This window comes from Pelodiscus sinensis, chromosome 21 (assembly GCF_049634645.1).
Source record: "Pelodiscus sinensis isolate JC-2024 chromosome 21, ASM4963464v1, whole genome shotgun sequence".
Lineage (NCBI taxonomy): Eukaryota > Metazoa > Chordata > Testudines > Trionychidae > Pelodiscus > Pelodiscus sinensis.
In genome coordinates, this window is record NC_134731.1 from 3,202,741 (window position 1) to 3,223,520 (window position 20,780).

At 64.0% G+C, this 20,780-nt stretch overlaps 1 protein-coding gene across 2 annotated transcripts; it reads left to right on the forward strand.

Moving 5' to 3' along the window:
* The first annotated feature begins 785 nt into the window (after positions 1–785).
* ADORA2B (adenosine A2b receptor) lies at positions 786–20,700 on the forward strand. 2 transcript variants are annotated; one of them, XM_075904357.1, is made up of 2 exons: positions 786–1,414; positions 14,990–20,700. In XM_075904357.1, the coding sequence occupies exons 1-2, from the start codon at positions 1,053–1,055 to the stop codon at positions 15,660–15,662; spliced, it is 1,035 nt and encodes a 344-aa protein (XP_075760472.1). In that variant the 5' UTR covers positions 786–1,052; the 3' UTR covers positions 15,663–20,700. The 2 variants fall into 2 exon arrangements, with proteins under 2 accessions (XP_075760472.1, XP_075760473.1); XM_075904358.1 differs by lacking the exon at positions 786–1,414 and adding an exon at positions 12,191–13,313.
* Positions 20,701–20,780: the final 80 nt, after the last annotated feature.

Consider the following 20,780-nt stretch of genomic DNA (forward strand, 5'->3'; position numbering starts at 1 on the left):
GGGACCTGGGTGTAAAGCACTTTGGATTCAAGAGGCTCAGGACAGGGCCGTAGTTATTGCTGATGGTTCTCTCTGAACCCCACTTGGATTTTAGAGGGGCTGGGGGGGGATCAATGGAGTCCAGCTGCCCGCGCACATTTCGGAGGATGCTTTCAGGGGTTGGTGTAACGCCCGGTGGCCGCATTCGAGCGGGGCTCTCGGCCACTTGCTCCCCCGCTGGTCCGAGCGGGGCGCGGCGAAGTGTCCCTCTGAGCCCCTAACGCAAAACGGCCCCGATCCCGCCAGTGACGCCCCGGGCGGGTTTGCGGGCCGGTGGCTTTGGCAGCAGCGACTGGGAACTGCCCGGGGGGGGGGGGGGGGGGGACGCGCCACCTCCCCGCTGCCACGCGGCGGGTTTGGGTCCGACAGGTCCCGTCCGCCGCGGAGCGCTGCGTGTGGCCGGGGCCGGCCGGGGCCAGGAGCGACCGAGGGCGCGGCGGCGTCTCCGGCGCTGCCAGGGAAGGCTCCGGGAGGTACAAGGGGCCGGTCCCCCCGCGCTTGGGGCAGGCCGGCTCCGGACCGGGGGGTCCCCGCCCGGGGGCCCGGCTCCGGGTCTGTCCCCGGCTGGGCAGGGGCCGCGGAGACCAGGCACCTGCGAACACCCGCCCGCGGCTCAAACTTTCCCTCCCCCGGGGCCGGGGCCGGGGCCAGGCGGGGGGGCTCCCGGGGGCGGGCCGGGCCGGGCGCTTCTCCAATCCCGGCCCGGCCCGGCCCCGCCCCGCCGGCCCCATGTGCAGAAATAGCCGCGGCCGAGCGCTCGGGCTGCGCAGGAGCCGCTGCACCCGGGAGCTGCCGCCCCAGTAGCTGCCGGCTCCCCGCCGCCTTGGCCCCGGCTCCCCGCCTGAGCGCGCGGCGCGGGAGCGATCGCCGGCCCGGGCAGCAGAGACCCCGAGCCCCGCTGCGTGGGGGGTGCTGGGCCCCCCTGGGGGGCAGCGGATGTTTTGCAGGGGCCACAAGGGGCCCGTGCCCCAGCGGCGGAGCCAGGGGCCAGGCACCACTGACCGGGCCTGGCCATGGCCGGGGCCCTCTTGGGGACACCTAGGCCAGATGAGGCCATGGACATCCCCTACATCGTGCTGGAGCTGGTCATCGCGGTGCTCTCCATCGGCGGCAACGTGCTGGTCTGCTGGGCCGTGGCCGTCACCGGGCCCCTGAAGACGGCCACCAACTACATCCTGGTGTCGCTGGCCGTGGCCGACGTGGCCGTGGGGCTGCTGGCCGTGCCCTTCGCCATCCTCATCAGCGTGGGCCTGGTCACCAACTTCCACTGCTGCCTCTTCCTCGCCTGCTTCGTGCTGGTGCTGACCCAAAGCTCCATCTTCAGCCTGCTGGCCGTGGCCATGGACCGCTACCTGGCCATCCGCCTCCCGCTCAGGTAAGGGCCGGCCAAGGGGCTGCCCCCCGCTGGGACCGGGGCTGCCTGCGGGTAGGGCTGCGCTGGTGAAGATGCTGTCGGAGGGCAGGACGCAGGGCTGGCCGGACCATTGGCCGGACGCGCAGGTGGCTGCTTGGTTCCCATTGCTGTGACGATCCCCTCGCTTCTTTGGGCGCTGAATGGGAGCCGAGCTCGTCAGGAAATCTTAGGGCGCTTGGGGCCAGGCAGGCAAACAACATGGGTAGAGGGGTTGCTCTATCTAATCCTAAGGCGGGAAGAGACCTCAGGAGGTCACCAAGTCCAGCGCCTGCCCAAAGCAGGACCAACCCCAACTCAATCTAATTACCTAGGTGCTTCTAGCCTGGGCCCCGAGGCCGTGGTGTGTGAGGGGAACGTGGGGAGGGTCATTCTGCCTCTCAAAAAACTTAACAAGCAAGTAAAAAACCAGCCAGTGGCCTGGTAGACTCACAAAACTTTATAGACCAATGAAACATGGAGATGGTCTCATGAGCTCTCGTGGGCACAGCCCACTTCTCAGTCAGGGGCTTCTCCCTTTGCGTCTCACGTGTGTGTGGCCCCCAACTGATTTTTCTGTGGGTCAGTGGCCCCCGACCCAAACAAGGTCCCCCACTTCCTGCAGAGTCTGAGCACCTCCCAGGTAAACCCAACCCCCCCCCCCCCCGCCTCTTCCTCCTGCTTCAGCCTGTGTTCTCTAAGGGCTTCCGCCGTGATCTCTGACCTTTGCTGTCTCTACAGGTTGGGACGGAAAGTTCACTCCCCCCCCAGCTGTCACCCTGCACCCAGCTCGGAATCCCCACCTGCCTTTGAGCCCAAAATAGGCGGCTGGGTTTTTTTATGCTTTTCAGAAGGGCTCCTGCCCCTGGGTTTGAGGGGCAGGAAGTGGAGGTGGAAATGCTGAACCGCATCTCGCTGAACGCGGCGCTCCTCCCAAGTGTCAGGCCCTCTGTGGAATCTCCCTCTGTCCCCTCATCGAGCCTCACCCCGAGACACCAGCTCTAGAAATAGGCAAATCACATTTTCCCCCTTCGCCCCAGCTGCTGCCGAGCCAGAGCAAATGCGCTTCCGCCGAGGGGTGGGGTGGTGCCCAGGGTTTGAATATGATGTGGGTTCTGGTTTTGAAAACCCCCACGATGTTTGATAACACAAACAAAAACCGCACAAATTAACCCTCCTTCCTCTTTTACCTCCTGGCTGAGCCACTTGAACCCACGTGGGATCGCCCCGGGCGGGAATTGGTCTCGTGCTAGTTCTGGGACGTGGGAACGTCCTGGGCGAAACACGGCAAATACTCTGTATTGGGGGGGCACAATGGGTGTGTGGAGCAGCCTCCCGGCCCGGCTAAGCGGTCACCGCGGTAAGCATGCCGCGGGAAAGCGTGCTGCCCACCGTTTGCCTGGACTCGGCTTGCTTGTTGGCCTCTCGTTCTCCTCTGCAGAACAAGCCCTGAGCAGTAACTTTCAAAAGAGCCCCCAGCCTTGCTTCCTCCCGCCCCCTTGCCCGAGCGGCTCCGGGCGCGAATGAATCAGCCGACAGGTGCTGGACAAGTGATGGAAACCTGCAGCGTGGCGTGTGCGGCGCCGTGTCCTCGGCAAAGGGGGTGGAAATTCCACAGCGGGCGCGAGAGCGGGAGTAGCTGGGGACAGATCTGCGGCTGCAGGACTTAGCAGCCTTTGAATCCTTTGTCATCCCATCTGCAACCAGCTAATCATTTACCTGCCAGCCGTGGGAGGAGGGGGCCTGAGTAAATTGGCTTCTGGCTTCAGATAATGGCTTGGTGTCTGCTCCAGTTAGTGTTTTGTGTTTTCCTAAATTGATCTGGCGTGTGGGAGCTGCTACAAAAGGCTCTTTTAGCCCCGGGTTTAATTCCCCCCCTTGCACGCGCGATGCTGCAGTCAGGGCCTTGCATTGTAACCGGCCGTCTGTGGACTGTGACTCCCTCTGGTGCAGAGCGAGGTGGTGAACGCGGGGGGGTACGTGGCACTGGACACGATGGAGCAGGGCTTCTGGGGGGCTATTCGAGGACTGGATCCCGGGCACGTAGCAGCAGGTGGGAACCACGTCTGATGCCCGAGCACAGGGAACGTCCTTTCGACACGTCTCTGTCCAGCCGGGTTATTATGCAGCTCCGGCTTGGGGAAGGATGGGGTTTCTGCACCTCTGGGCTGCGATCCCTGGGCCTTGGCTACTGGCATCCGGCCGAGGAGACATCCCCAGAGCTAGCGCCGGGAGGTGGCTCCGGGCTGAGTGGCTCCGACCTGGTGGGACCAGCAGCCCTCCTGCCGGGGCCTGTTCCTGGCAGGAGAGCTGTGTTGTGGCAACAGAGTTGGCTGTTGAGTTGCAGGGGAACAGGCTCGTTCAGGGGAGTGTCGGGCTCCGGCAGCCGGAGCGAGCTGTGAAGCCTTTTATCTCCGGGGAGAGGGTGGTGCCCAACCCAAAGGTCACCCGGTTCGGTGGTGGGTGCGAAATAACTCGTCCCGGCACAGTGGGCAGCTGTCCTATGGGTGTGGGCACCCGCTCCCCCTCCCCGTGGCCGAGCCCCAGGACTACATGGGCTGGGGGGACCCAGCTCCCGTAAACGTGATCCGAGCTGTCTGGGGCGGAGCTTGTCTGGCTGCTGCTTCGCCCTGAATCCCTTTGCTGGCTCTTCCCTCTCCTCCTGGGATCGTGTCTTGTCCTTGCCCTCCAAGCCCCGCGCACGTGGGGCCCAGGCGTGGTGCGGATGCTGCTTGCTGGGGGAGTGAACTGCCGCTTGGCTCGGCTTTGGCCGGGCCACTTTGGCTCCCGCAATCTGGCACAGTTTGAGTCGGGCATTCGGGAAAGGCCGGAGAGTCGGTGGGTTTGGAGAGGGGAGCAGGGACCGAGCCGAGTGCCCGGGGCCTTGCTTCTCCTGTAAACCCAAGAGCTGCCTCACCCCACAGCCTGGGGGCAGATGCCTCGGGGGAGGGAGGCGCTGTCTAGACACTAGTGCAACGACGCGCTGGCTTCTGTAACTGAGGGGAGCCCCAGGTCCGGCCCTTCCCCCGGCCAGCGCTCGGAAGCAGCGTGTGGGCCCCGTTTCTCCCGCCTCGGAGCAGCAGGACCCGCGGGCCTTTGTCTGCTGTCCGCGCCGCACAGGAAATGGACAGCTGGGCCTCGGGCCTTTCCTGTCTGTGCTCCAGGAACCCGCCATCCCGGGCTGTGAGAACTGGCCCTGCACCGTCCCCCCCGGTGTCTGGCAGAGCTGGGCGCACGGCCTGAAGGACCAGGCTCCTCTCCCTTCCTGGCCGTGCCCAGGGGGACCACCCACGTCCAGGCCCAGTGTGACTCTGTAGCCCCCGGCCACGCGGGCTTCCCGGAGCACGGCGCTGCCGGCCGAATCGCCGGCCCCGTGAGCGGTGTCTCCCTCCCGGCGTGGGGCCTCTGACCCTGGGCGCGCGGCCGACTCCTTGCCGAGCTCCGAGGGGAGAGAACAGACGCTCCCGGGCTCGCATCCCGCTCCCACCTGTTCTCGCATAGACCCGCCGAGTCTGTTCTTCCGCGGCGCCTCGACGGGCCCAGCCTCTCCTCAGACCCCCCCAGCCCCTTCCTCATTCCTGCTGCTCTTCTGAGCCCCCTCTGGTGTGTCCTTCGCCACGGGGGTGCTGCGACCGGGGCGGGGTGAGCTCCCGGCCCGGACTCCGGGCTCTGCCGCATGTTCGGTGGCACGGGAAGGGCAGGGCCGCTCGTCGCACGGGCGCTTTGCCTGAAACGGGCATCGTGGCTTCTGGCAAGTGGCTTTGTCCTTCCCCTTCCTGCGGGCCTGCCAGGGTGGGAGGGCGTCGCTTGTTCCTCTTTCTGCCCTGGCCGTGCAGGAAGCACCTTTCCTCCAGAAGGCAGCGATGCTGCGCACAGCTGGGCCGCTCTGCCCTGGGCAGAACAGAACCCCCCGACGTGATCAGCGCGTCTCCGTACCGCCTCCGCCCGGGGCTTGTCCTGGATGTCGCGCTGCGTCGCACCCCCCAGGTGCATGGAAAGGAGCACGCCAGCAAACACCGTCCCCCGCCTAGCGCCACCCGCCTGGGCCCGCTGTGTTCTCTGCCCCACGTGCCCCGCCCCGGAGGTCCCCTGGATCCCAGGACGGCTCCCACCATGTCACCGTGGGCTCATCAGAGTCACCGGGCAGCACCCGGTCACATGCCGCTCGCCGTCCTTGCTCCGCTGGCCCTGCTGTGCTTGATGCTGGCTGGGCTAGCGCTGATCTAGGCGTGGGAGGGTGATACCTGGCTCCAAGGGCTCCCCCCGCCCAGTGGCAGGCGGGGAGACTCCAGCTGCTGAGCTGCGCCCACCTAGGTGTCATTAGGCCGTACAGGATGCCGGTCGGTGCTCTGTATAGGCTGCATCGGGCACATGCCTGCTGTTTGTGGGTAGCCAAGAGTCAGAACGGCCAGACTGGGTCAGAGCAAAGGCCCATTCAGCCCAGTCCTGTCTGCCCACAGTGGCCAGCGCCAGGTGCCCCAGAGGGAGGGAACAGAACCGGAAATCATCAAGTTGCCCATTCCAAGCCTGGCAAAACAGAGACTAACGCCATCCCTGCACATCCTGGCTAATAGCCATTGGTGGCCCTGTCCTGCATGAATGTATCCAGTTCTCTTTTGAACCCTGTTATAGTCTTGGCCTTCACAGCATCCTCTGGCAAGGAGTTCCACAGGTTGACTGTGTGTTGTGTGAAGAAATGCTCCTTTTTGTTCATTTTTAAACTGGATGCCTATTAATTTTATGTGGTGACCCCATAGTTCCTATATTCTGAGGAGTAAATAGCACTTCCTTCTCCACTGTCGCGCCACCAATGCTGCTTTTATAGACCTCGGTCATAGCCCTGCTGAGTCATCTCTTTTTCCTTTGCCCCGAGGCCTGGAATTCTCTCCGACGGGACGTTTCCCTGGCGCCAACTTGGCACTGTTTTGGCACCAGGCCAGCGCCACCCTTTTGACGTGCGCTTTTATTGATGTGTGTCCCTCCTCTGGAGGTGTTTTAGCAGGTTTTAATCTCTCCCCTCTTCCCCCCCCCACACACTTTGATGCCTTGTGTTTTACTTTATATACATTATTTATTGCGTTTTTAAAAATTGTGTAAGCTGCCTCCACTATTTTAAATAGAGGGGCGGGGTCGAAATATTTTAAATAAAATACGAAATAAATGTCTCCCCATCGAACACCGTCTGCCATCTCGTTTCCTGCCCTCCCCCCCATTTTGATGGCTTCTTTTGTCGCTCTTAGCAGTCTGCCTGGACTTACCCGCCGGGAGTAGTGTTGAGTCGGCGAATGTTGCCATCTCCCTGTTTACCAGCTGAGACCTCTTGGGAGGTTTTAACATGCTGGTTGATGAGATCGTCCCTGGCAGGGAGACTGGATCATCGGTCGTCCACTGGTCTTCCCCTAGCTTAGCTGGAGAGGGCCGTGGGGTGCCTGATGCTGAATGGCGTGTGGGTAGGCGCTGCACTGCCCCCTGCAGGATGGACTCAAACAGCTCACTGTGTATCCTAGTTCCCGTACTGCTCCTAGCTAAGGGCTGCTCCTTTGAAACAGCAGGATCCGTGGAGCGAGAGGGGAGTTCTTTGCTTGCTGCTGCCGGGTTTTGGACTGAGATGAACTCCCTGCTTTGGGCGCCTACAGTCAGCCTGTGGTGGCGTCAGCTGGCAACAAGGAGCACAGCGACATGGAGGCTTGTAGATGTTCCTAGCCCCTCTGTTCTCACCGCTCCCAGCCCTGGAGTCTCGGACAAGCTCAGCCACTCTCTCTCTTGCTCCGGGAGGCAGGGTCCTCGTACGGTCAGAGCAGGCCGGGGAGGTTTTCTGTTTGTTGCTCCCGTCCTGCCCTAAACCACAACTGAACACCCGCTTCCCTGCAGCTCCCCCCTGGCCGAGACCCCCCTTTCTTCCCTTGGCCTTCGCTTTCCTGCTTCCCTTGCATGGGCTCCGCTGGAGGGAAGACGCCTCCCCTGGCTGTTTGCAGCCCAGCAGGGAGCCTGGTGCCCAGGAACATAGGGCCCCCGGCCTCCGCGAGTCCCGGCCTCCCCCGGCAACAGGCCACGTCCAGCTCACCAGCGGCTGAACAGCCAGTTACAACCCGCCCCCGGTGACCAGGCGTCCCGGCCTCCCTGTGCGGCCAGCTCTTGGGAGGGGGGAATCCCAAGTCCTGTGGCATCAGGTGTTCCTTAAAGCCCCGTTTCGGGAGCCTGGTGATGGCGCCGGAGTCTCGGCTTTGTACCCTCGCTCGGAATGGTCCCAGCTTCGTGACCCCGCAGGCGGACGAGGCCCCAGCTGCTTTCCTCTCCCCCCCGCGGTGACTCCCTGGCGTGTGGGCGACCCTGCCACGTGAGGCTGACACTTGCCGGGCGAGTGGCCTTGCCGCTGGCCCAGACTGAGCGGCACCGGGGGAAAGGACGCGGGATCTGGCCCCAGGTCCTGCGCCCGCCCAGCCGGCGGTGGGGGCCGGGGCAAAGCGCCACCCGCAGGGCCCGCTCTGGCGTGTTGAGGGGAGCCCTCGGCGGGAATCCTACCTGGATGCTGCCCCAGGTGAACGAGAGCTCCCCCTCCCGGCTCTGGGCACCCCCCTTCCCCCGCCAGTAGCCACCGTGGCCACACGGCCCTTGCCCAGGAGCGCTAGAATGGGGGAAGGGCTGGGTGTGTTCTCCAGCCGGCTGGGTCGGGCCAGGGCCTCCCTCTGCGCCTGGCAGCTTCCCCCGCGCTCTGGGCAGGAGGGTTTAATGGGTAGAGTCTCGCAGCTGCTCCAGGTGATGCCGCCTGGGGAGGTGGGTCTTTGTGCCGATACTTCACGTGCCGACGGCACCTGCCACGCAAGGGCCTGGGCGCCTCAGGCCTCTCCCCCCACGGGGCAGAGCAAGGGGATCGCTCCCCCACGCGTAACGTGGCCTTAGAGGCGGAGCGGGGAGTAGAGCCAGGATCGCCACTTCCTGGGTCTGCTCCGACCACTAGACGGCACTTCCCCATGCTCCCCTTCTGGGTTTGTTTCCCTTTTAAAGGGGGGGAAAAAGGGTTTGACTCCCCCCGCCTCCCCAAGTTGCCCGTCCTGACGGAATTAAAATGTTGGACTAGGAAAGGCCGGTTGAGGGGTTTCCCAGGGCGCCCTGGGGCAAGCCGGGAGAGGCGTCCATGCTGAGCCCTGTAGTTGGAGCAAACCAGCTGAGCAGGCTGCTGACGGGGGAAGCTGACTGATGGGCCAGCTGCCCTGGTTCTGCTGTGCCAGAGACTTGGAGGACGCCTCTCTCTGGCGGCCACGCCTTGGCCGTCCCCATCTGTAGCCGAGCAGCGGGGCGTGCGGTGGCCGGGCCAGCGGGGGGGTGCATGCCCATCCAGCAGGATCGGGGTTGAGGACAGGCAGGAAAATAGGGGCTCCAGGCTGGCAAAGGAGCGAGTGAAAGAGCCCAGCTCTTGGGCAGATCCCCCAGGGCTGGGGAGGAGTTTGACTCCAGGGTCTGTCTTCCATCCCGGCTGTCTCCGCTGAGCCGCGAGAGCGCGGTGCTGCCCAGTGCCACTTCGCCAGGCGCCCTGAGACGGCTGTGACTTGCTCTCCGCTTGTCCGGCTGGAACGGCTCCGGCCGAGGTCTCGCCCCACCGGGCAGTCAGTGGGTAGCAATTGGTGTCCCGGCTGCAGTGCAGACTCCTTGTGCCATGCTGGAAAGCAGCAGTTTCCACCGGCAGTGTCCAGGGGCGTGGGCTGGGCCTTGGGGCAGGCCAGGTTTCCACTCGAAAAGGCAAACCCTGCTGGGGCAGGCACAGCAGTACTGGCACTGAGTGGTTGTGGTTCTACTGGGTCAGTGAGCAAGACCAGAAAAAAAAGACGGCTGCTGCTATAACTGCAATGCACAGCCAACCTGTGGAACTCCTCGCTGCAGGATGTTGTAAAGGCCAGGATTTTAACAGAGTTCAAAACAGAGCAGATAAATTCATGGATGACAGTCCATCAATGGCTGTTAGCAAGGCTGGGTAGGGATGGTGTCCCTGGCCTGTGTGTGTCAGAGGCTGGGAATGGGTGACGGGATGGATCACTTGGTGATTCCTTGTTCTGTTCTCTCTGGGGCACCAGGCATTGGCCACTGGTGGCAGACAGGGCACTGGGCCAGATGGACCTTTGGTCTGACCCAGCGCAGCCGTTCTTAGGTTATTTATGCCAGGGCTCTGTCAGTGCAGATGGCAGGGAAAACCAAATCTCCCTGCTGTAGTGGCAAAGGTTTCTAGGGTAGACGTGGGCTTGGCAACACCTGTAGGGCCAGGAGGCCGTTCCCTTCCTGAGTCCTGGGACAACCCAATGGTCAAAGCGGGAGCTGGGGGAAGGGGCGGTGCTGTCCCCACGGTGAGCGATGTGCCCAGAGGCGTCTGTCCGAGACCTGGGGGTGAAACATTTAACCCTACTCAAGCTGGGCTGTGTCCGAAAAACCAGGTGAGGGTTTGAAGCAAGGACGTGGCCTCTGACGCCCGCCCCGGTGAGGCCATCCCAGCTCTGTGGCCTCTGGCTCTCGGGACAGAGGCTGCTGGGCTTTTGGGAACCCTCCTTCCCCAGCGGAAACTGTTCCCGGCCAAGGCTCAAGGCAGAAGACCCAGTCACCGGCTCTAAGCACGTCACAGTTTCAGACACGCAAGTGCCAGCCCGTGCCTGGGCCTGGTAAACATGGTCTGTTTCCTCCCGCCTCTCCCCCAGCCATATTCACTGCTGCGAGAGAATTTTCCAGAAGGGGAAACTGAGGCACAGAGGCTGAGCGACTTGCTGCTGGTTGCACGGCAAGGTGGCTGTTGAGCCCTGTGTGTGTGGGTGCGGAGGATGGGGTGACAGGCTGGATCACAGGGATGCGAAGTCAGAGACCTGGGGGCGCTGGTCCAGTCACCTTTCAGCCTCTCTCCCTGCTCTCTGCCCGTCCTGCGCCTGGGCCTGTGAGGTGCTGCAGCTGCAGAAATAATCCACGCTCCTGCCGTGCAAAGTGCCCGAGCAGCCCAGCCAGCTGGCCCGGCAACGCCCTTGTGTTTGGCAGCTCAGCCGGTGACGCCGGACGGGGAGTTGGCAACATCGGGCTGGCGCTGGCTCCGCCTCCACCAACCTCAGTGTGACGCGCTCGGCAGACGTGCTCAGGGGGCACGGCTGGGCGCCGTGGGCAGGGCCTCGCGGGCTGTGCCGGGATACAAGCTCCTATGTGGTGCCCCTGTGGGCCCTTGGGGTTCGCCCATGTGAACCCAGGGCCATTTAACCGGGGCGTGGCTAGTGAAACAAACTCCTGGGCTACGTCTACACTGGCAGGATTTTCCGCAAATGCTTTTAATGGAAAAGTTTTCCGTTAAAAGCATTTGCGGAAAAGAGTCTGTGGCCAATCTAGACGCACTTTTGCGCAAAAAAGCCCCGATCGCCATTTTCGCAATCGGGGCTTTTTTGCGCAAAACAAATCTGAGCTGTCTACACTGGCCCTTTTGTGCAAAAGGGACTTTTGCCTGAACGGGAGCAGCATGGTATTTTTGCAAGAAGCACTGATTTCAGACAGCAGGAAGTCGGTGCTTTTGCGGAAATTCAAGCGGCCAATGTAGACAGCTGGCCAGTTTTTCCGGAAAAGCGGCTGATTTTTCCGGGAAAAACTGGCCAGTCAAGACACAGCCCTGGTGCTTCTGTCCTCCTGCCCTGGGTGATGCAGGCGCCCGCAGAGGAGAAGCTGGTCTCTTTGCCAAACCAGGCCCTGTCGCAAAGATGGCAGCAGCGGGGTGAGAGGTGCCGTTACCGGTTCAGGCCGAAGCAGAGCGGGGCCTGGAGGCCCGGTGACGTGGCCAGCAACGCGTCATGTCATTGAACAGCAGCCGAGCTCTGGAGCTTCCGAATTGATCATTAAACCCACCTGTGGAAAAGGAGCCAGTCTATTGCCAGCTGGTTTCACGGCAATAAATCACCCACCGCAAGCAGGTACTTGCACTGCAACCACTCTCGTTATGTCTCGGCAGAGCCATCGGCTAGTTTCAATATTTGCTGCAGGTGATTTGAGCCGCATTCGGTCAGTGAGGCTCCGTCTAGACTCTGGGGTTTTCGCAGGATGCCAGAGGTATCCCAGGAAACTGCCGCATGCAAGGAAGCATTTTTTTTTTTTTTTTTGCAGAAGAGCAGACGTGCCCTTTCGGGGAGCCCTGAATATCTCGTTTCACGAGGCGCAAGGGCTCCGCCGAAAGAGGCTTTTCCGCCATGTGGCCCCGTCTAGACTGGACCAAATGGTGGGAAAGCCTCTTCCGCAAACGCGATCGGAGAAAGCGACCCGGGAAAGCCCTGGAGGCTAGACCTCGCCTAAACGTACTTGACCGGTTCCCTGCGGCCCAGCAGCCAACCTCCAAGAGAAGGGGGTTTGCTGGGAACCTGTCCAAGGCGTTTCCAAAGCTCGGGGCCGCCCCACCCCCTTCACCCTTTTCAGTTCTCAGAAGAAACCTCCCTCCCAACAGTTCCCCCCCCCTCCCCCCCCCCCGTTGTGCATCGATGCTGGTTTGTTGTTGTAGGGTTGTGTGTGCTCAGGGCTGTTCCCGGGCAACGGGCTGCTGCTGACGGCTTTGAAAGGAAGAAAGCGCCTCTGTCCTGATCTTGGCTTGTCCTTAACCGTTGCGTGTTCAACTTCCCCTGGAGCCGGTGGCGCTACGGCACGTCCGCCGGGGGATGTGAGCCCCGGGGGCCTGAGCCAGGCACCTGTGAGGATCTGGAACGCTGGCCAGCGAGGGTATTCAAAGAGATACGGAGCCGGAGTCGGGTGAGGGGGGTAAAGGGGTCAGCCTGGCCCTTCGTGGGTGAGGCCTGCTGGTTCCAGTTAACTGGTAGGGCCTGGAGCAGCTCCCTGCCCGCCCCAGGAAGGAGGCTGCTCCAGCCCCGTGGGACCCACTGCAGGCAGGGGCTGCTCCGTTGGACGGCCAGGGCGGCCCCTGTCTGTGGTGGGCCCAGCCTGCCCCTCTCCCCGACCTCCACAGGTTACACACCCCTGCAGGGTGGAGTCCGGGGGCTTAACCCTGCCCCGCCAGAAGCAGCATGTCGGTCAGCGGCTCCGTGACTCGCGCCGTTCCGAGGCCCTTGGATCGATGGGCTGCGTCCGCTTTGTTACGCAGCCTCCTCTGCCCGGTGCGGCTCCAAGCCCCGTTCCTCTCGCGCCGCCCGTGGGGCCGGGGCCCAGGGGGACACCGGCTGGGAGCGAGTCGGCTGCAGCAACGGGACCAGAGCAGCAAGGAGCTGTGCTGCCAGCGTCCCTCCCGCGGAAGGATGCCGACGTGGCGCTGCGGGGTCGCTCTCTTTTAATCTGCCTTGAGCGCTGGAGTTCCCAGGCAGCTAATCCAGGCCCCGGCAGACGGCCCTCGAGCGGGGGCTATTCCTGGCCTGGGTCTGCCTGGGGGCGTGGGCAGGCTGGCGAGGAGAAAGGAGCCCGGGGGTGTGGCTGTGCCACCTGGCCTGTAGCTCAGAGTCCTGCTTGCGTGCCGGCCGCCCGAGAGACCCTGGCGTAGCCGGGTGCCGGGGCCGGTTCCTGGCGGTTTGTAGCTGACCCGCGTGGCAGGACAGCTGGGGCGGCGCGGCTCTTGCTCCCGTGCGGTTCACATGCAGCGTGCACAGCTGCAGTTCTGTGGGAACGCGGCCCCGTCCCTCCCCCGCCTCGCCAGCCGGCCGCAGGCCTGCACGTTTCCCGTCCGGAGGGCGGGGAGAGGAGTCCAGTGTAAACAAGAGCAAAGCAACCGGGCCCCTTGCGTGGGGGGAGGTCTGAAGGCAGCTTCACTGTCCCCGGCCTCTCGACTGTTCCTCGCCTTAGGCCCCCGCTCCCACGCCGCCGAACGCAGCTTCCCCAGTGCGGCTCTGAGCGCGCCGGTTCCGGTCTGGGTTTTAATGGGATCTGGCCTCCAGGCAGGACTAAGGTGGGGTAAAGGCCCCCCCCCCCCCCCCCCCCCCCCCCCCATGTGTGGGCAAGAGCTTAGGGAGCTCCCAGGCGGGTTGGGCTCTGTTTGCGGGATGGGCACGGGGCTGGAATCCGGCAAGGTGGGCCTTTCCCTGCCTGGCGTGGGAATCCTGCTTCAGGGCCCGGGTGTGGGCGCGGGTTCTGCGCCGCTCCGCAGCCAGCGGGGCTTGGGGCTGGGTAAAAACAGGCACCCGGGGGGTGGGGGGGCTGGTGAGTGTCCGATTTGGGACCGGCCAAGGTGCCTACGCTCCTGGAGCTGGGCCGGGCAGCCGAGCGCACCTACAGGAGCAGCTAACCAGGCCTCACTTCCCTGGTGACTGCTCACTAGGCTGACCCAGTGCGGCAGCCCCGACTCCGCCGCCCGCCCGAGCTCGCCCAGCATCAGGGGCTGACGCGCTTTGAAAGGGGGCTCAGCTGCAAAACCCCTCCCGGAGGTGCCCAGAGCCCTGTGCCGGCAGCGGGGGGAGCGGCGGCGCAGCACCCGAGGGCCTAGCGGGAGCTCACACGAGCCTCCCTGGCAGCGCAGGGAAAGTCCCAGATTTTGGGCGCCCAGTCTCCGGCCCTGACCCAAGGGCCCAGTGTGGGCTGCAGTGGGGCCGGGCATCCGAGGAGCCCGCTGGTTGGGGTTTGTCGTTTGCATCCTTCCCACCACTTCCACGCCAGGAGGCCCCATGACTGGGCAGTGCGGGGACCCTGGCGCGTGGCGTTGTGAGCAGTCTGGGTCGGCGCAGGCTGGGGGCCGAGAGCCTGAGCCACACGGTGACCCCGTATGTCCCGCGGCCAGGCTCACGCCCTGAGCCGCCTGGGGAGGGGAGGCCTTAACCGGGCTTGTGTCTCCTGTGCGGTGTCCTGCGAGTGGCGTGGGGACGAGCGAGCCCGCGAGAGACGGAACGACCCAGCTCATCACTGCGGGATCGTTCCATTCGCTGAGGCGGCCCCGTTACCCCTTCCGAGCGCAGGGCCGGGCCGAGAGGGGTGACGACTGGCGCCTTGTGGGATTTGAGTCGAATTCCCCCTGGAAGCGAGGGGGGCCGGTGCCCCCCGGCTGCGCGTGGGGCTTTGTCTCCGTGCCAGCCGGAGGTGGGACTGCTGCACGGTGGGCACGGCTCTCCGAGCGGCGGGGGCGCCACTGGGAACAGACCCAAGGCACTGGCAGAGGCTGCACAACCCGTGGCTGGTCCCTGCTAGTGCTGTTAACCCAGCCGGGTGTGCCCGTGTGACCAGCTGCTCTGTGGGACTGCGGCGGCCTGGTGCTGCCCACGTCCCCTGGGCCACGCGCCTGCCCCTGGCTTCAGGAAACGGGGGGCGGGGGGCTGTGACGCTGTCCCCAGACGCTGGGACGTCCCCAGATGTCGTCCCTAGCAATAGAAACCAGGCTGGGCCTGGAGAGTGTGGCTACCCAGCAGAGCCCCCCACAGGTCTGATGGTTTTCCCGGCTGGCGTGGGGAGCTGAGCCCTTGCTCCTGCAAAGGGGTTGAACTGGGGCTCCCAAATCACTCAAGGGCTTAAAAAAATTCCGCTTTGGTCTGCCCAGCGGTGGGGCTTTCCCGGGGCGGGAGGGCGGGGGCAGTCGTGTCTGGGGCTCCCTCCGCTCCCGTGTCCTGCACTGACTTGGCTTTTGTTCCCGCGGTGCAGATACAAGAGCCTGGTGACAGGGAAGCGGGCGAGATGGCTCATCGCCGTGCTCTGGGTCCTGTCCTTTGGGATCGGCCTCACCCCGCTGATGGGCTGGAACATGGCCAGCATCAAATGCACCAATTCCACCACGGGGACGAGCCAGCCGAGCTGCCCGATCACGTGCCTCTTCGAGAACGTGGTCACCATGAGCTACATGGTCTACTTCAACTTCTTCGGCTGCGTGCTCCTCCCCCTGGCCATCATGCTGGGCATCTACGTCAAGATCTTCACAGTGGCCTGCAAGCAGCTGCGGAAGATGGAGCTGATGGGGAAGTCCCGGACCACCCTCCAGAGGGAGGTCAACGCGGCCAAGTCTCTGGCCATCATCGTCGGCCTCTTCGCCTTCTGCTGGCTGCCCCTGCACATCCTCAACTGCATCACCTACTTCCACCAGGACTTCGCCACCCAGAAGCCCGAGTGGGTGATGAAAACGGCCATTCTCCTGTCCCACGCCAACTCGGTCATCAACCCCGTCATCTACGCCTACAAGATCCAGGACTTCCGCTGCGCCTTCCGCAAGATCCTGGCCAAGTACGTCCTCTGTAAGACGGACGACTTCCCCCGAGGCCCCGGCACGCCGAGCCGGCACCTGTCCGTCAGCAACATCACCTCCGTGCCCGTGTGCATCTGACCAGGCCTGGCCCCCACCTGGCCACCCCCCCCCCCCGCCCTGGGCCTAGCTGGACACTGGCCCGGGGCTGGATGAGTGACACTATATTTGTACAGCTGTCGTTTTGTATTTTATTTTTTTAACCTAGTGCCTCGTAGGGGAAGAACCGGGCTGGGGCCGACCTTGCCTTAGGGCGAGCTGGTGCCTGGAGTGAGGTTTCTTCAGGAGCAGAGGTTGGATGAGGAAACCCTGCAGCCTGGGGTAGGTTTCCTGAGCCCCGGGGCTCTTGTGGACTCGTGGGCGTTTTTGGAACTTACTTTATTTTTGGCTCGGTCAGAAGGATTTTTCGTTTCTACCTACGTGATGCCACTTTGGTGTATGGCCTATTTTTCCATCAATTGTTTGATGCGGCTTGTATTCTCCCATGGGAAATAATCGTGCGCAGCCCAGCTGCTGGGGTAAAAGGGGAGCCGTGCCCCAGAAGGCATGGGGGGGGGGTATGTTAATGGGAAAACAAGGGAGGTGAATGGGGCTCTGGCCTCGTTCCTAAACGGGCATCCTGCTGGGGGGGGGGAGCCACACGATCCTCAGCTCCCCCCTTTCCATCAGCCCCTGGTTGGCCGGAAGCCCAGCTCCCGGAGAGAACAGCTCCAGCCCCCCAACGCACCAAGCGCTGCTGGTGTGGCCAGGGCCAGGCCTCCCGAGTGCAGGGGCCTTTCTCAGCCAGGGCCTGCAGGCACCGGGGGCCTGGGGCCCTGGTAAATGTTACTTAAGTCTGGGGCCAGTCCTGGTTCCACTGCACTGATGCTGCACTAAGGGGAAGGGGAGATGTTCCCTCCCATTTGACACTAGGCCTCTGCCCTGCCCGGGGGGCAGTTGCTGTGACGGCGTGGGGCTGGGGCCGGCCAGGGGCCACGCGAACCAGCCGTGGCAGAGGACGCAGGGGGCAGGGGTAGCCACCCCTCACCGTATCCCAGCTTGTGAGTCCAAGGGGGCTGCCCGAGCTCGTTACCCCAGGGCCCCGCTGGGCTCCAACCAGCCTGTTCCTGCAGCCAGCCCCTCGCGGGTTAACGTCACCAGCCCGGGCCTTGCGCCTTTTGCTGCAACTTCCCAGCACCTGTGACCACTTCCTGGCTTCTCAGCAGGGCCCAGCTGTGCTCAGCCTCGCTACGGGCTCATCGCCTGGCTCCTCTTAACGAGGGAAGGGAACAGGCAGCCCCCCCCCCCACAGCCTCCTTCACAGCAGGTGAGACGCACGGCCCCAGTGGAGCAAGGAACGGCTCCGCTGCAGGCAGGCGTCACTACAGCTCCGTTTGGAACCCGCGGCGGGGCCAGACGCCCTCCCGTTCCGGGTGGGGGGGGGCCCCGTTTCCCGCTCCGCTGGGCTCGCGTCACGTAGCGACAAAGTTGTTTGACAGACGCGGGCGGCTGCAGGTGTCGCAAGACGTGCGGCCAAGTCCCAGGCCCGAGCCAGGCTGGGCGGCAGCGGCTGGCGTCCCGCAGCCCGTGCGCTCCGGCCGGCCGGGTGTGGCCAGGCTGCTCCACCTGTTACCTGGACGCTGTAGTTACAGGAACGTTGTTATTTACAGACAGAACAAATACGTAACGTTACACCGAACCCAGCCTGCGCCGTGCTGTTTCTTTGGGCCCGTCCTGCACTGGGGGGTTGCCACGAGGCCGCCCCAGCAGCCACTGAGCGCAGGACGGACAGAGGGACACGGCCGCGGCTCTGTCCCTGCTGTGTCACAGGGGCCTGGAACGTGGGGACGGTTTAAGTTTGGCCTAACTGGGCAGGCACGTGTGTTCCCGACTGCGCTCGCACTGGGGCGGGCTGGGAGAGGCAGCACCCCGGGGAGCTGCTCTGGGCCGGTCCCCAGACGCCTGTAGCCACGTGACAGGATGAGGGTGGTTGCACCATGTCGTACAATGTGCGTCAACCCCGGCTGTTCTGGGTGGGCTCCTGCAAGCCTAGAAAAGCGTCAGCACCCCGGGGTGAGCCCCCGAGCTGGGTTGGGCGCGTCGCTTCCCTCTGCTGGAGCAGAAGAGAGTTGGGCACCAAGACTGGGCCCTCAAAGGCCCCCCCCCCCCCTCCCCCCCCAGCCAGGCAGCCGCCTGGGGCAGGGGTGCTGAGCCGTGCCTCTTACAGCACTCGGCCCCTTGGTCCCTGTGAGCTGCAGCAGGCCCCTGCTTCTGGCCTTGGTTACCTGCGAGCCTGCTGGTACCTGCCTGGTGCCCCCGAGACCTGCCCGGGGCGGGGGAGCCGAGGCTGCTCCACCATGGGGTGAGCCTGGGGCAAGTCCCCTGGGGGGCCTGAGGAGGGGGCGGGGGGTAGGCTGCTCCTGTCTGACGCCTGTCAGCGGCTCGTGCACGGGGCCCTGCGAAAGCTGCTCCATAGTCACCAGGCCAGGGCAGGGCTGCAGCCCCATGCTTTGGGGGCTCCCTCAGGTGAGTCCCTCCCTCCCCCCTCTCAGGGGGCTCAGCCTGGCCCGAGGGAGCCGTTCCGGGGGCAGTGTCTGGGCCGGGCCAGGAGCTGGAATCGCTCCCCAACTGCGGCTGGGCCTGACTGGGGGCACCTGACTGGGCTTGCTAAGGGACGTGCACCGGGAGTCCCTGCCAGGGCCCAGCTCAGCGAGGGCAGCTCCCTGGTTGAGCCCCTGGGTGTCCGCAGGAGGGGGCGGGCGTGGGCAGTGGCCTGGGAGACGGGGGGAACGCCTCTGGCCCCAGCACAGGCTCCAGCCACACACCAGGCCCTCGGGGCCGCTCGCTGCTGTAGCTGCTTTGGTTAGTCGTTAATTAAAGCAGCCGGGGCTAAGGAGGGAGGCCAGAGCCCCCCCAGCACCGCCCCACATCCCCCACGCCCCAGTGCTTGGCCAGCAGCTTAGGCCCCACTTCACGCAGCTGGTGGGCAGGAGCCGGCCAGCCCCCCCGAGAGCGTGGGCGAGGCCGGGAGACGGGGCTCAAATCCCTCGCGGGAGGCCCAGTGGGACGGGCACCCGACTCCCCCACCCCCGGGGGCACAAAGCAACGGCCTGAGCCCGGCCTGTTGCATGGCAGTGGGGCACTGGGGCCCGCCTGGTCTCTGCGCCACAGGCAGCAGCGACCCGCGTCTACGCCCTAACCCCTGGGCGAGCGGGCCCCGGGGACCCCCCCGCGCAAGGCAGCTCGCTGGCCATAGCCCAGCTCCTTGGGCGGTAGCAGGACCCCGCCCCAGGTGAACCCTGGCGCCAGGGGCAGCTCCTGCCTGAGTACCCCGGGCTGGCCACCCAGCAGCAGGAACAGTTTAGAGGGCAGCGAGCGGAGCCACCGGGCCTAGTCCCCCAGCAGAGCCCACTCGCCCGGCTGCACCGCTGGCTCTGGCTGGCAGGGCCAGACAGTGGGACCCTGGCTTTGCCCTCAGGGCACGGCCACACCTGCCCCAGCCGGCAGCTCGCAGTACCCGCAAGCCCGGCCAACCGCTGCAGTCGCCAAGGCCGTGCGCTAGCCCAAGTGAGAGCGATACCCCCACTCAGCCGCACACGCAGACCCCCAAGACTTACCCAGCACTGCCTGGCCGCCCACCAGTGTCTTGGCAAGGTGACAGGGGCTGTGCTGCCGGCCAGCAGCTGCATGCTGGGGCTGGGGCACCTACTACCCCCCGTGGCCATTTGTAAGTATAATGGTCCCTGCTAGCACACCCCGCCCTTTGCATGGCACAACCACACCCTGGCACTGTTGCGCGCTGGGCGCAGCGGCAGCGCCGGGTAAGCGGCGTCCTTGAACAAACACACGCTTGGCTGGATAGCAGCGCATGCTACAGTTCGGTCGCTCTGGCTGGCCCCGGCTGGGGCGCTCGCTAGCACGGGCCCTCTTGTTCCTAACACGCTGGGGCAGCCGCCAGCTCCCGCCACCTGCTCCCTTTGGGCAGCGTAACAAGGCGCTGCGAATGCCGCAGGGGAGCGTTGGGTTGCTCTCCTGCACATGGCTGTGCCCAGGCCGAGTGCAGGAACAGAGCAGTGACCACGTCTGCGGGGCAGGAGAAAGGTTTTACCTGCCTGCTAATTGCCAGCAGCGTTTGGGCGTAAGCAGCTGAGGAGCTCCCGGTTGGGTGGAGGGGTCACAGGCTCTGCCCTGCTCGAATCCTTCGTTACCTAAGTAGTGGCCATTGTCTTGTCACTGACGACAATGACAAATAAGTAATTACAGTTATCGCATATGTGCTTAATTAGCTTAACGACACTGGCTGAGCAGAGGCATCAAAAAACCGAAGGGGTAGGCGTTTACATCACAGCCACCAAAAGCCCTTCCCAGCTGAGTCCGTTCTGCAAATAATGACAACGCTCGTGAAGTATGAGCATGGTACACACACGCGCCTACTGTCCGGTGACTACAGGCTTAACGGCAGACCAAAAAGCACAGGCAAATGCAGACAGGCCACACACCGGGGGCAACTATGTCTCGGCCGTGTTCCAGAACAGGCCCCGTTGGTGTGCACAGTACGGTGTGAATCTTTCTGCCCATTTTGGTGAAACGAGACTGATTCTCCGAGTTACAGCTCTTGGCGCGATTTGATGCCCCGGGACATTAAAGCTTGTGATATAAAAAACCTCCCCGGCAGGGCTGCATCCACATTCCCCCTCCCCCGGGACAGGTATGTGACTAACTCGGTAGCAACAACAAGTTTCTACCTGTGGGGTCACCCTCAGTAGCCTGGGTCTGGACAGGCGCACGAGTAAAAGGCCAGCCCCCCAGAGACGGGGGAGGGAAGCTACTCCAAGGGATTGCGTAGACTACAGCGACGAGTGACGCTGCCGCAGTCGATCTTCCGGCATTCACGTTAGCGGGTCTAGTGAAGAGGTCGCTCCCAGCAGTGCCAGCTCCTAGGAGGAGTAAGGGAAATCGACGGGGGCGTGTGCTCCTGTTGACCTCCCGCTGCGCGGACGGCGCCAAAACACCATTTACAATTCTTCAACTCCAGCTATGGAATTAACGTGGCTGGAGCAGCGTATCTGGCGTCAACGTTTCCCCTTTAGTGTAGACCCGGCCCGAGACCAACCCCGCGCTAGGGAAGTATTAGGGAGGGCCAAGGAAGCTGCTGGTTCTGTGTTCGGAGCCCCACCCTCCCAAGCCCTTGCTGCCCAGAACCAGTCAATGCTCCCTCGG